Source organism: Erigeron canadensis, chromosome 8 (genome assembly GCF_010389155.1).
Source record: "Erigeron canadensis isolate Cc75 chromosome 8, C_canadensis_v1, whole genome shotgun sequence".
Lineage (NCBI taxonomy): Eukaryota > Viridiplantae > Streptophyta > Magnoliopsida > Asterales > Asteraceae > Erigeron > Erigeron canadensis.
In genome coordinates this window covers 26,291,875-26,307,378 of record NC_057768.1, presented here as the reverse complement: position 1 = coordinate 26,307,378, position 15,504 = coordinate 26,291,875, and the positions used below count along the sequence as shown (strand labels likewise).

Genomic DNA, 15,504 nt, shown 5'->3' with positions numbered 1-15,504 from the left:
TCTAGGTGCACAGAAACTAAGTAGTATTATTTTGAAGAACCGACATCACACATATTAGTAGATGTCTTATAACTAAACACATGAATAAATGCACTTCACAAACTGAACATAATGCTCAGTTTTTGCGCTGATGCCAAAATCAACATCCATTCTCTTAAAAATCCCTCGACCTTCTTTATCAAGGCCACCATGACAATACTTTCTATTATCAAATTGTAAGAAACAATGTTTCTCTTCTGCATCTGCTCAAAAACCTTGATCCCCAAATCCAAGAAACCGCATTTTGAATGCATGTCTACCCATGAAGAAGATACCATTATTTCTGTGTCTAGGTTATGGCAAATGGCATAACCATGTATCTCGATGCCTGGTGACAAAACTACCAGTAGTGCAGTAACAGCAAGTAAAGTAGCAATAACTATGGAATGCTGCTTTCTTCCTTCAACATTCATTTTCTTGAAAGAAACCAAGGCCTTACGATACTCCCCAGACTGTGAAAAACCAGATATTAAAGCAGACCAGGTTACTAGATCAGGCTGCAATAAATCATCAAATACATTACATCCCAAATGCTTACAACTACATCTTGAGTACATACTAACATGCTAGAACATGTCAAACCTGATAACAATTCTACCCCAGTAAACCCATCAGGCTGGTTCTTCATTATTCTCATTACTATAAACAAATGTAACCCTTTCAGCCAATAACTACAACTTCCAAATCCTGAAATCATCGTGTTTTACAAAACCGAGTCGCGTTCGTTTGACCTAACAAACACCATAATAAAATAAGTAGTTTAAAGATCAAATTCAATTTCCTCTGTTTTTTTTATACTCGAGAACCAAATTAAACCGAATTACTCATGCTCAAACTAAACCAAAAATGATGATTTGGTTTCTCTTCGAATTTGATTTAAACCAAACGAAATTGCTTCCAAAACTTTTATCAAGTTAAAAATTTTAAATATATCATTTATCACCAAAAATATACTGAATGAAAAATATAATGTGTTTTAAACTACATGAATAATTATTTAATATTATACCAACTCACTTAGGTATAAGTTATTTAATTAAAAATATGTTATTACTTCGGTTTATAGCTTGTAACAAGAAATAAATCTCATTTGTTCCTGTATATCTTAGATTCTTCTAGCTTATTTGGAGGTACTTAAATACTAAACACCTTTCAAGTTATAAGACAATACAAAGAAGGTAATGTCCTTCAATAAGAAATATGATCATACAAGGGAATCAGCTTCATATTTTCAGGTAAAAAGCTTAAAGCCTGATTAATAATCAACGTCATGTTCTAATAGCAAAGATAACATACTTTCATACGTTTGTGATGATGTGTCAATAAAAGATGATTTGTATCTTGAACAAACAGAGAGAGATTGGTTTCATGGCCGGTTTATCTTTCGTTTATGGTTTCATAACAAACTGTACAAATATATTAAATAGTAATGATATATGGTGGAATTAGTGGTGTACAAATTGTTTTTTGATTTATGGATCTAAATGGTTGAGATTGGCTCACACATAGCAAGTAGAGGCGAACAAAAACCGGTTTCTACCCAACCCGACCCAAAACCGAACCTGAACCAGTTTTTTGGTCAACGGAACCAAAACCAGGTTTGACCCAACCCGACCCAGTTTGGGGTCAAACTTTGACCGGTTATTGACCGGGTTTGAATCGGTTGTTTTGGCCAAAAACCGAACCCAGCCCGATCTCAACCCGGTCTCTAACCGATAATCAAAACCAAAAACCCAAACCGGTTAGTAACTGCCGGTTTGGGTCAAATCCGAACCGGTTTGGGTCAAACCCGGTTATTGACCAGTTTTGGGTTCGGTTTCTTTTTCGTGTTTGGTTTCTTTTTCGGGTTCGGGTTCCAACCCGGTTTTTTTTTACACCTCTAATAGCAAGTGATTCTTATTCCAATCAACTAGTAGAACAATTTACTTTTTATCGATAGGTTCAATGACAAACTAGTTCTCATAACAATGTGTGGAAGTTGGAAAGCTGATAACTCAATTAAAATCCTGCTTGCAATCATAATTCATATCTACACAACTTACTAAAACCGTTTATTCATACAACTTGCCATTTTACAATTTGAAAAAAACAAACAAGCAGCCACGAACGCAAGGAGAAATGGCAGAAGACCACAAAATAATCAGCCTTGTACTTCAAGTTAGGTTGAAGAATACATAACTAACCGTAACAGCTCCTCACCCTTCCTCAATGAAGGGTTGAACATACATAACACTTAACCGAACAAGATTGTTCCAATGAAGGATTGGTGATTACAGTCAATCCTCAACTTGCACATTACCATTTTCACAAATTTCCTACTTCTGTTTTAAATCTAGGGTCATGATGATCAACCAGAACAAAGGGTTACATCAGAGAAAGCAAGATATATGCATTTACCTAGCATCCATGATTTTCTTTTTCAGCTGTTGGTGGTCGCGCTTGGTGGTGAGGACTCCTTGGAGCTGCATGCTCAGGTTCCTTGTTTATGGTAGTAGCATCAGTGGATGGTTCTGAGTTTCTGTCTCTCAAAGGGGCGTTAATATTTCTCATTGCTCTTGGTAACCTCGGGATATTGGACTCAACTGTACTACTTTCTTGTTTCTTTGTAACTTCTGCTTCTTCAGGTTGAGATGTAGGCTGGTCTGATGATACTGGAATGAGCTGGATTGCTACTGACTTTCTCCATTTCTTTCTTGGAGCGGAAGGTTTGGGTGCATTTGGTTTGACCTGTAAGTTCATGAAGTTTCACTTTTAGTTATGATGAAACCACCCCTCAACTTTTGTTGTTTCCAGAATACATATTATCAATCAGGCTTCTCATGTATATGACATTTTAAACAGATGTGATTATGTAAGAAGTAATTGTTATTAAAATGACACATTAAAACAGCTACTTTGGTAGATGTAACAAAACGGGTCGGATCAAATGAAATACTTATTTATTGGTATAGGTCAAAATGACTCCGATTATGTTGAGTGTTTTGACATCTTCTACATTGAGAGAGAGAGAGAGAGAGCGCTTACAACTTTATTTCCGATATCGGATAGTGGCTTTCTTCGTGTGCCATCGGCATCTTTTATCTCAGCAGGCTTATCCGACAACGCAGCCTGAAGTAACATTGCACCTTGACTTGCAAGTGCACTACTGCTTCTCTCTATTCCCTCATCATCAGACAAAATCATGGTCTCGACTGTAGCTGGTGGTCTCACATCAGACTCCTCCACAACGACTGCATCACGGTTGCTACATTTTTTAGGGTGGCATCCACATGAGATGGAACAGAAACCATCAACAGCTCTACACTCACATTTCTGTGTTTTGCACGAAGAGCTTTTGCTGCAAGAACAACAGATACCTGACACTGTTTTTTGAATCACATTTGTAGTTGCTTCTCTTGGAAATATTTTATGAGTTTCAGCATCAGTGTTTTCAACAAAAATCTTAGAATTTCTTTTTTTATTATTTTGTCTTTTTCTGTGCCCCATCTCATCTTGGAAATCCTCTGAATGTAGCCACTCGGTATCGGTTTCATTGTCTGAATGATCTGATACGTCGGTATCCATATCTTCTGCCTCGTCCATATTTCCAAAACTTGTGTAAACTATCGAGTTTCGAAGTCCCTATACAAAAGAAAAATGTTATGTGCCATTTATAATACATACAATACCAGATATAGTAAGAGTTTGGGAATGAATGTATAAATGTACCTTAGGTCGCAAATCATACACATGCCCATCAGCATCTCCCATGACAAAAGCATCTCCGTTGTTTGACTTTTTCTTGAAGCTCTTCGACAAGATAAGCTTCTGTTAAATAGCAAGGATCATAGAAATTTAGAAATGACGACATAGTTGTTTTGGACTTTTGGTTGATAGAGAAACAAGTTGAATCAGTCACGTTGACCCGAAACACTTCTTTTTGTTAATAAAAAACCTTTACTTTTAGTGTGGCATATGTGACTACAAAGATTATACTATTTCAACAATAATTTGCTTTACTTTGTAAGAAATTCGATCCATATAGCTGTCTTCACTTTTACCCATCCAGAAATTAAAGACATAACTCGAATCTACCGCTTAAGTAAATGAGTCAGAAAAGTGAGTCTCAATCATATGAGAAAGAAACAGACCTTAAACTTCTCTTGGCGAATGAGCTCTTCTTTCTGCATTTCAACTTGTCTTATTAAACTGACAATCTTTTCCTTCAAACTTCTAATCTCTGAATCTTTCTCTCTACAGTCAACTTCTTTGTCCCAAAGTTGACACCTTTTAAAGACAATAATCTTTTTATATTATAAATTCCCAAGAAAGTATCTCCGTTGATAAACATAAACTTCATCCTTTACCTTGAAGAAGATGCAAGATTGAACAGATTATTCATGATGGTTTTCGCATCAGCAAGAGAACGAACATGATTCCAACGTCCTCTTCCACTGAAGGCACGTTCTCGCTCTTCTGCTTCTGACAACTGGGAGGCCATGGATACAATGGTACTGGATGAGGTAGCAAGCATATTCTCAAGAGCAAAAATCCTTGAATTTCTTGCACCAGGAGACATTGTTTGGGTACACTGACTGCAATACACCCACGAAACAACTCAAATAGTTCAATAAACTGGCAATGGGGAGGAGTCAAATAGAGGGGGGTAAAAACACTTTTGGAATCTTATGATAAATGTGTTAATTATGACTACAAAAACAGTAATATAAATAAACATTCGACTACCTTCAGCTTGTTTGACCTATTCGACTAAATTAATAAAAGAGAAACGAGATTAAATCAACAGACATGACATTAGAAAAATAAATTCGGTACAACCTTAAGCCTGATTGCTTTTCAATATTTGCTTCATCCTTGAGTTCAGCAACCTCCTTAGCCATTTTCATCCTCCTAACATTCCAAAAATAACAATAAGTTATTAAGTTAGCGAAGAACTTACCTTTAATTAAAAAAAAAAACTGAAAATTTTATTTCTAGGGGAAACAAATTATTATAGCACTCACTCTTCCTTCTGTCGTTCGTATTCACAGCGTACTTCATGAACACGAACAGTAACCTCAAGTTCATGCTCAATTGCATGCATCAGAGCCTGTTTTATATAAAATTAGATATTAACAATACACGAAGGTTACCAATTATGCAAAGTAAAAAAATTCCTATACTATAGCCATTGCCGTTCAAATATTATACCTGGAGTCCAGGGCCACTGCTATTGCCTGCATTTTTTATGGTATAGTATGATTAATATCAAAGCATATATAAAGATAGCCTGAAAGTATGATTTTACTAAAAGTTTTACCAAATGTTTCTCGTGAAGAAGCCTTTCGTGATTCCAATAACTCTTTCAACCGTTTTGTAGCCATAGAAGCTTCTTCTGTCTTCCGTTGCAATACCTAAGAAAAGCATAAGAATATTAGTATGCGAGGAAGAAAAAAAAGGAATCTACAAGTTATATTAGGCTTACCATTTTCTGCCTTTGGTTGAGAGCTAATAGCTTATGCATTTCATATTCGTTCCTTCGTCCCTCTTTCTTAAGCTGTACATACAAAAATTGCAACACATTAGATACATAATATGCGACATGCATAGAAGAGCCAGGTTTGCAGAAGATCTAAAGAATGCAAAAGTTTACCATGAAGCAACATGCATAGAAGAGACAGATATTAACAAGATCTAAAGAATATCCAAAACAGCGATTCATATAAGATAATAAATGTAGTATAGACCTGAAGTACTTCTTTTTCTCGTGAGGCCTTCCATAATCTAAACTGCTCAGATTCTTGCTTTATTTTTTGTTGTAATTGAACCTAAACAAGGACAATCAGATAAAAGAAGACAAGAAATTTCATAAAAGCAATCTTAAAATGTTTCTTGAAAAGCTTCTTCAAAACAAATAAAGTACCTTTTGTGTTTTGATTCTATGAATCTCATCTTGAAGTTTCTTTGCTGCCTCGTCGCTCCTTTGCTTTTGCCTCAGCAATTGTGCTTGAGCATCTTGCTTCTTTTTCAGCTCCACAACCTGAAATCCATATATTAATATTCATGATTGCACTCAAATAGTAGTTCTAGCATCCAACTTTCATATGTTACTTGTTTATTTGGTCATACATTATTAAAACAGTTTGACAAATATAGATTTGATCCACAAGATTTGCTATAAAGTAATAACTAGCAGTTAATTGCAGCACTTCTGGCCAAGTTAACAACATAAGTGGTACATTCGTATATTTTATCATAATATATTTGGATGTAGAGGTTATTAGATAACGCACTTACCTGGGATTCTAAAAAGTTCAACTTCTGAAGATAACTTTCTTTCAGCTTTTGTGTACTGTCATCAGAGGTGGAGGAAATATTTGCAAGATTGCACCTAAGTTGCTCAATCTCTTTCTGTGAATTATCCAGAGAAACAATTTAATAATTAATATTTGGACCTACAATGTTTTAAATTTGTAGAAAATCGAGAACCAAATATGGCACAGAAAAAGACCTGTAAATTTCTTTTCTCTTGTTCCAGGTCTTGAACTTTCTTCTCATAATGTTGCTTAAGAACAGAGGTATCGCCACCAGCAACCCGTTTCATTTCAGCCTATTATTTATTCGTAGGAAATAAAAAATAAAAAGAGCTTAGCAGCTAATAATTACAAAAACCAAGAGAGAATTTTTGTATAACTTCAAATTCACATCTACAATTTATATCGGCTTTAAAACATGACAGAAAGCTTAGGTGTAAAGAAAATAAGAGAAACATCTACCTCTTTTTGTTCAAGCCTTTTGTCAAGTTCTTTGAGTTCATTATCAAGTTTCTCTTGCAAAGAGCAATGTTCTAGCTCCTTCTCTTCATCCTCAGAGTCACCTACAATCAAATCAGGTTCACCGTTTAAAATTGTGTGAAACTCACAATGGTGCTATAAAAAAAATCATACAAGATAAGTTCACACCACATTGCACTTCCCAAAGAAGTATATAGAAGCTTACCAGGAACTTTAGAATCAGATTCAGGGAACAAACTACTTTGTGGGTGAAGAACATTGTCTTCCAAATCCAAGTAATCAATGAGTTCATTACGTTTTGAAGTATTCAACTTTCTCAAGCGCAGCAATTCTCCCTCTAAATCTTGAATTTTTGACACGTAAGTTTTTAATAAATCCATGTCCTGAAAGATTGTTGTAACACGCTGAGATATCATTCGTTAATTTAAAAAACTATTATACCATAGAAGTCTGAAAGTAAATGCATTAAACCTGATTCGAATCACAATCGATCACATCCCATGGTTTCCCATCACGAGCAGATTCAAGTTTGAGCAGCAACTTGTCTTTCTCAAACTGAAATAACAAATTCATGTGTCAAAACTGGTTGATCAAGCAAGTTACTGTGATGCTACATATCTTAGGACATTAAAGCCTTAAAAAAATTACTGTGCGAATTCATGCAGTTTAGCTTACCTGGGCATCAATCGCCTGTTTAGTCAAATGTTCAAAGTTGACTTGATATTCTTGAAGTTGCTTTTGTAAGTCAGTATTACTTGTTTCAAGCAATGTTATCTTCTGTTTCAAAATCTGACACAAGAAACATAATCTTATTTTACAAAGCACTGTTCAACATGAGTCTGTACAGACAACTTTAAAGATGTCTTACTTGAAGCTCTTCAAATGGTGTAGAAGAGTCTCCCTTTACATAAAGAAGCTCAGCCTGCAACTGTTCAATTTGGCTCTTCATTCTTTGCATTTGAGCTGTAACTGGATCACGATTTACCTAAAATATGAAATAACACGAAATCAACATGTTTGCTAATCCATAGAAAGTTATCTCAAACTCAGAGATGAAATTAGCCTTACTATAGCTTTGTTTTGAATGTTCCGGGCCCGATTGGCATACTTTAAGGTGTTAAGTGTTTCTTCCGCATTTGTATCGGCTGGACTGACACAGGCTAACCTCACACAAAAAAAAGGACTAAGAATTAGGCTAACGCCATAGATCATGTGTTAAAAACCTTACTTCATTCTAAAGCTCTAATATAGTAATCTGACAAAACTTCAAAACATCATACCTATCATGACTGTTTTGCTGTTTCCCCCCAGAGAGTCCTGTAAGGAATAATGCATTTATAAATTTATTAGTCACTTAAAGGGTGAAACTCTAGCACGTAAGGTAAGAATGAGTCGTTTCCGCCTGCATATGTTTGTAATTATAAAAGACAGTAATACCTGTAATAGGCGTGTTAATTTGCTATCTCGGTAGGGTACATGGCCTCCTTCCTTCCTCTTCTTATCATCACCCAATGCACTTATCACATTGCCAAGAGCTAACAAACCTTTGTTGATATGAATTCCTAAAATCAGATGGGACAATATTAGACCTCCAAGTCTCCAACTTAAAAAAACATTACTGAACATTTACATCCAGTAAGTTCAACTTTCTAATAGTTGATATAACTAAAAACAGGCATATACTTGCATAAAAAGACCTCAATAAACAAAATCAAATGGGGTCAATCAAACAAGACCTCAATTGCATAAAAAGTGAACAACTTGTTTTCAAATAACTGAGAAAGTAACACATATACTCTTATATGTAATGTTAATGTTACACATTAACCTACCTTCTCGTAGCCGCATCCCATCAGCTCCTGTTTTTTTTGCCCTTTCTGACCCCGCAAGATCAACCAAATGAAGCTTGGCACACAGTATATCATCTCCAACATCATCATAAACTCCTTCACTTGTCATGCCAGAAATTCTTTTTTGTTCCATAGAAATTGTGAATATTGCATGTGATCGACTGAAACAACAGAAATGACATCTAAGCAAATTTGATGATATATGAAAACAAGCATACTATATAATAACAAGATAAGGCATGCAGGCATTCAGTTTTATAAATGTCCTCATTTAATGAAGCAATCTTCTTTAAAAGGTCTCTTAAATACGATATCAACAATATAGTGACAGACACAACAAAAGTTATTGCCTTGCTCAAAGGCAAGGTAAACAAGGAATGAAAAACATGTGGGTAAGGAATAAAGTCATGAAGGTAAAATTAAGGCAAACCTCGATTGACTATTCATATTTGTACTCCCAGTTGCACGACACACAGATCCACGCAACAAATATGAAGCCATTTCTTCCTGTGATGTCACTTCAGCTTCTGTTACACCGGCAAGGGAGATGCCACCATTTGCAGTTTCCCTGATCTGGATAGGAGCCCTAGATGGTCCTGCAGGCTTTCCGTTTCCATCAGCTTTATTATAAACTTGTGGACTCGAATCCAATAGATCAAAAACCTCCTCCTTAAATATCTGAGATACAAAACATCCATAAATATTTACATATGCAAAATGACATGTGGCTAAAAGTCCTTAATTGTAGGAAAAAAATGTTAATATTGTAACTTTTTATTACCTCAATGAATGAAACTCTAATCAAATACTCGGTCGTCTTCTTAGTTTCTTCAACTCTCTTAAATATAGTTTGCATTACTTTCGGAATGATCCCATTACTGCTTTCACCATTATAGTTGGTCCCCATAGTATACGTTTTTCCAGAGCCCGTCTATAAAAACCAACAAAATTGTAAGCTTCAAAGCTTATTAAGGGGCTGTCCGAGTTATTTAATGCATACAGCTTCTTATTTTATCGCTTATTAACAAAGCAAATAAGTCTACAATGGACAATTAGTAAACAGATCAAAATGTCTCGTAACAGTTAACCATCCGACAGAAAACGATACCTGGCCATACGCTAGAACCGTAGCGTTGTATCCGTGAAGAAGAGCGTCAACAAGCGGTGCCACACAATCATCGAATATTCTAGAAGATGTAGATCCCGTACTTCCATACACATAGTCAAACGTGAACGAGTGTGAACCAATTTGGACCTATTTTATACAAACCAATTATTACTTACAACAAACCCTAGATAAATATATAGATATAAATACATACAAATATAATATATATATATATATATAAAGTATAAAAAATTCAATTATAAAAGAAAATTAAGGTTAGGGAAACAACCTGAGGTTCACCGGGAGTAACAATTATACAATCAGAGCAACCGGCGACTAACTCCGGAGTAACTAATGGACGAACATTAACCGCAACTCGAACCGATTGAGATCCGGATTTTGGATCGGAACTCTCCATTTCCAGATTCAATTTTCAAAATTATAAAACCCTAGAAATGAAGGTTCTATATATAAATTATAGGATGAGAAATTAGATACAATTATTTGTATGTAAGAAACGGATTTGAATAATTAATCACAGTTGAATTTTAGGGTTTTCAAGTGTGTGTGTGTGTGTGTGTGAGAATTTGAATTTTTGGGGAAGAGAGGGAGAGTGTTAACGTTATGAGAAACGGCGCATTCAGATTTCGAATTCAAATAGAGCTTTTGAAAATTCGTTTTGGTCACGTGATATAGGTGTGGTGCTAGTTTTTATCAATGTTTAAATACCAGTATTTTGTTCGTACCGGTCGGGTACCCTGTACCAGCACGGTAATTTAATTTTTATATTTTTATTTTTATCGAAATCCTACAAAACTTGTTATTTAACAAAAATAGTCAAAATACAAGTATAACTCACTCAAAAATAATACCAAATAGGTATTTCATAATAAAATATAAGTATTAAAGTTTATAAATAACAAAACATAACATTAAAGTATCATAAAATAATTTTAAAACAAATTCAAAAAAAATAAATCAAAATACCGGTATTTCCATTCCGGTAATATCGGAAATACCGAAAATACCAGTCGGTATTGAATAGTGAAAATATCGGACAAGATACCGAGATAGTTGTACCGGGGTACCACCCGGTATTCTGGGTAATACCGGCCGATACGTACGGGTATTTAAATCACTGGTTTTTATAGCTTTGTCTTTTTTAAACCATTTTTAACTCTTCGTTTTCTTAACCTACCTTTTAATTTTTGCTTTCTTATTGACCTATAAACCCTTTCATTTTCTTTACCTAGCTCGTCAAAGACACTTTCAATTTTACCCGAGATTTTGATTTCGATCCTTATGAATGGTAAATTTTAGGATTTTTCCCTCAATATACTTGTAACGACTTATGGTTAATATCTCGTTGGCTCGTTATTTAGGGTACGTGCAAGACTTAGTCATTATACGGTAAGGTTTCTCTGATATTGTATACCGACCGAATGTTCAAAAAAAAATCACCATTTATATTTCGCTATTATTTAATTATTAAATAACAATATATCTTTCAATCTCTCATCTCTCAGTGTAACATCCCGAACTTTTCGTGTTTGACTATTGGACCTTTCGTTAGTTAACGTTAAGTTAGTTAAGTAAATGTGCCTTATACGTGATTATATGATTAAATGCTTATGTATTTAATATAAATATGTAAATGTGGATGCTTAATAAAATTAATCAAAGTGACATTAAGTAATTAAGTGCTTGTTAGTGTGATAAGACTCCCGGTAGAAAAATAAGCTAAGAAAGTTAAGTTTAGAAGTTGAGGGGTTCTAAGTGTAAGATTGTAATGGCTGGCCAAGGATTTAATGACTCATCATAATATGAAAGATGTAGATGCTATGATATGTATGTGACATGATATGTTTGATGATATGTGTCTTAACGACTTAATATGACTTTTCTATAATGTTTTAAATGGACAAACGTTCTTTAAACTTTGTGTTATCTTACTTAGCTAATTCGTTAGCTAACACTTGCTCTTTTAAAATGTTTTATTCCCTCGTGTCCAACATTAGTGAGTAGGTTGATGTGAGAAGATGTGAGACATGGGTAGATGATCTTGAAGTTGGCTATAGTTTACCCATAGTGGCTACTCGCTTTAGATATTTGCTTTATGTTTAGATAATAATGACTTGTATTGATAATGTGGTCAATTGTTTAATGTTGGGTAACCGATGGGTTTCCCTTTGAACTTATTTTGATGATATGGCTAGTAACACCATTTAATGAATAAACCAAATAGATTTTGCGGGTTTAGACTTTTAAAGTTTACTTTCGCTTTCTTTCGACGCCGTTAGGCAGAAGTTTTTGGAAATCCACATTTTTTTAAACGACGGGTGTTACACTCACTCTTCAAAACAAAAATTAATTGTGTTCTGAAGTTGTTTTGTATACACCATTTACTTTTATAGATTTTTTTTTATTTTTTTAATAATACTATTACTCTACTTTTGACAAAAAAATAAATAAATTTAAAATTACCATTACTCTTATTCCCCGTAAAAAGTAACTCCCAATGTCGTTTTTCACGTATTTTGGGTCCAAAATACCGTCTCCGACTGTGTATGGGAGAGGTTGATATGTAGATAGTCTTACCCCTACCAAAGGTAGAGAGACTGCTTCTAGGTTCTACCAAAGGTAGAAAAGGACCTTTAGGTTTCACTCTATAAATACCATATAAAGATTATACATCAATATTGAAAAAAGATTTAAAAAAAAAAAGATGTTAATGAATATCCAACGTTAAGAATATTACATGTGTTAGAGTTAGTCATACTAAATTTATGTACACTATGAGTCTTTTATGTTTTAATACCCTTTTAGATTAATTATTTATACATTGATTACCACCACTCGTCGCCGCCACCATCACAACTCACCGCTATCACCATCGGTTCTTTTATAACCATATTCTTAATCCCATAAAAGAAACATACTTTTTATCAAAGAAAGTTGAATTAAATAATATATTTTTTTTTTCAAACATAGATTAAAAAAATTAATAATAGTTGAAATAAATATTGATATTTTGAGGTATAAAATAAAGATAAAAAATATATATTTGTTTTTAATTTATTGATAATTAGAATTAAGAAATGATTAGTTGGAATATAATACTTGTAAATGAAATTAATATTATGTAAAAATTGTTGCATACTAACATTAATTAGGGAGAAACTCTCAAGTTTCTGCAAAATATAATATAGAATTATGGTATTTAAAGAATAATAATAGTAATAAATTTATTTATACAGGTAATTTAAGTAATAGATAATCTACACTACGTCTATAAGCATTTAAGAGGGGCATTAGATATTTTGTCGATGTACGAGCAAAGAAGCTTATGTACAAGCGTCTTAATGTGTGAAGTCTTAAAAATAAGACTCCCTTTTTTCAAAACTTATGTTTCTCAAATTCAAATGAACGTTATTAATTGTCACTCATATTCCTATATTAGAACAATACCCGTGTGGGTTAGACTTGATTATCAAATACATTTTTATTTATGTAAGTCTTATGACCATGATTAAATTAAGATTGAGATTAATAAACGTAAAATCAAATGATTATATATTTAAATTTGAACTTGTACTAATTATATGGTCATTTTGATCATGATCTTCCACATATGATACATATAACAAAAATTAGAAAATGACCCGTACTGTATGACTTTACATATCTTAGGTACTGTCATGTTAAAAAAAGTTATAAACTAAACCTTTAAATTTGATAAATATACATAACCCCTTGAATTTTACATAATCCTTCCTGAAGTACACATGTTTTATCTAAGATAGGTATTGTATGCTTTATCTAAGTTTTTCCACAAAATTATTTATAGTAGGGTTGTTTCCGTATTATATATGTGGCATGAAAACGTCTAAGTTTATAAATTATTTTAAAATTTTATGTCTTTGGCTTGAGTTATATGCATTTACTTAAAACTTGGTATTAAATGTTAAAATGCTTACCCATAAATCCATAGGATAAAAAATTCAAAAATTAATGATGTAATAATGTTTTGAAACTTTTAAAAAAGTTTAAATTAATTTGTACTGTAATATTTGATGATGTTTAATGAATAAATGTTACATGGCTAAACTTTTGATGAATAGACAAAGTTGTAATGTAAAAAGCTAAGTAACAAAGAAAAAATCGAGACAAGATAATGTAAAAACGAACACCGCATGTTGAAATATATTAATTACTTATAAAGTTTTTTTTATTGTTATTGAATGTCATTTATAGTTTATGAATAATTTTTTTTGATAATTATAAAGCGGAAAAGCAAAAGTTATGACCGCCAAATTTGATTTTCATGTTCATCCAACAATTGATATTTAGTTAATTTTTAATTTTACTTACCCCCAACAATAACTTCTGGTTTTGACATTCGATCAAAACCAGGGTACAAAATAAACTTATAAATATATCACACAAGAAAAATAGTATGATTAGCTTAACTAAACATAATTAAAGTTAACATAACCTCTTAACACTTGTTTACTTTCGAATACTTAAAATTAAAACTTGTTGTTGAATCTTTTTTATATTAAAGTCAACTAAATATATCAATTTGCATAATCGAAAGTATGCATGTATATGTGTAGTTTGATTAATGATTGCTTAAAAAAATCCATAACTTACAGTCTAGTTAATTAACCGTTTCAAGCTCCATTTCTAGCAGTCTCAATGTCTCATCATCTATTAAACTTTTTTTTTTTCCTTTTCAACAAAAACACCTTTATAACTAAAATCCCTTTACTTTCCACCTTACACATAGCAACAATCGATTGTGCATTTAAACTTCTTCCACAACAAAATGAAAATCAACAATATATATGTATATATATTTTTCTCTCTTTAGGTAAGCTATTATTCTAAGCTTTTAAAATTTGATTCGAATCAGGTAACTCTGGCCAGTGATTATGGCAATTGATCGCGGCTTCAATTCCTTGTATATAAACAACGTGTTTTATTCAAGTTCAGATACAAATGTTCAAGAGATGTGATCATTTACCATTGGAATCACACTTTCTTTAAACAAATCTTTCTTCTATAACCATTGCTGAACTCGTTTTTTAGGCCAAAAGTTGAGATCACTATAATAAGACCAATCTCCAAAATAAATGACCATAATGTTGTTCGTCAGAGGCCTATTTGAAATACACACTTTACATATATGTAGATATGTAGAGAGAAGTTATGGAGAAAAATTTCTATGTTCTTTAAAGGGAACAAAAAGCCTACTTCCATCTATAATCTACATGCTACTCGTATTTATAATGGTAAAACTAAACAAACTCCTCACACATAGCCTCCTGATTTTATGCAAACTACCACGTAATTTCAACCTTTTAACTCGGTCAATGGCAAATACCGAGTCAAAATATTCAAACTAAAATACACATCATTCTTATAATTCAATTTTAACAAACTATTCATCTAAAATGGAAAAATATCATAGCCCAGAAGAAATAAAAAAATAATCGTGCATTGCCCGGGTTACGATTATTAAATAGATTTTTAAGTCATTCATAAAAACATAAATAAATATAAATAAACCAAATCACCATAAAGTTAAACATAATACACATCACTTCTCACGTCTAAAAAACCATATACTTTATTACGGTGCTTGGGGTTCGATATGCAAGGTACGTACACCTAATAGGCACCGGAGGAAACACCACCCCGGCTATTAGGCATCACATGGGTGAAGAGTGAA

At 33.1% G+C, this 15,504-nt stretch overlaps 2 protein-coding genes across 2 annotated transcripts; both read right to left on the bottom strand.

The window, feature by feature from the left end:
* Positions 1-95: 95 nt before the first annotated feature.
* LOC122610506 (pentatricopeptide repeat-containing protein At1g11290, chloroplastic-like) lies at positions 96-676 on the bottom strand. Its single transcript, XM_043783491.1, has 2 exons — positions 638-676; positions 96-536 (listed from the first exon to the last, which is right to left on the bottom strand). The coding sequence occupies exons 1-2, from the start codon at positions 674-676 to the stop codon at positions 96-98; spliced, it is 480 nt and encodes a 159-aa protein (XP_043639426.1).
* A 1,489-nt stretch (positions 677-2,165) lies between these two features.
* Positions 2,166-10,282, bottom strand: LOC122611250 (kinesin-like protein KIN-4C). Its single transcript, XM_043784241.1, has 27 exons — positions 10,060-10,282; positions 9,771-9,917; positions 9,444-9,593; positions 9,093-9,340; positions 8,645-8,823; positions 8,250-8,374; positions 8,093-8,129; positions 7,881-7,972; positions 7,681-7,797; positions 7,488-7,601; positions 7,284-7,367; positions 7,018-7,195; positions 6,795-6,895; positions 6,530-6,628; positions 6,316-6,429; positions 5,942-6,058; positions 5,766-5,846; positions 5,504-5,575; positions 5,339-5,432; positions 5,230-5,255; positions 5,043-5,128; positions 4,858-4,929; positions 4,386-4,613; positions 4,170-4,305; positions 3,748-3,846; positions 3,064-3,660; positions 2,166-2,766 (listed from the first exon to the last, which is right to left on the bottom strand). The coding sequence occupies exons 1-27, from the start codon at positions 10,186-10,188 to the stop codon at positions 2,437-2,439; spliced, it is 3,852 nt and encodes a 1,283-aa protein (XP_043640176.1). The 5' UTR covers positions 10,189-10,282; the 3' UTR covers positions 2,166-2,436.
* Positions 10,283-15,504: the final 5,222 nt, after the last annotated feature.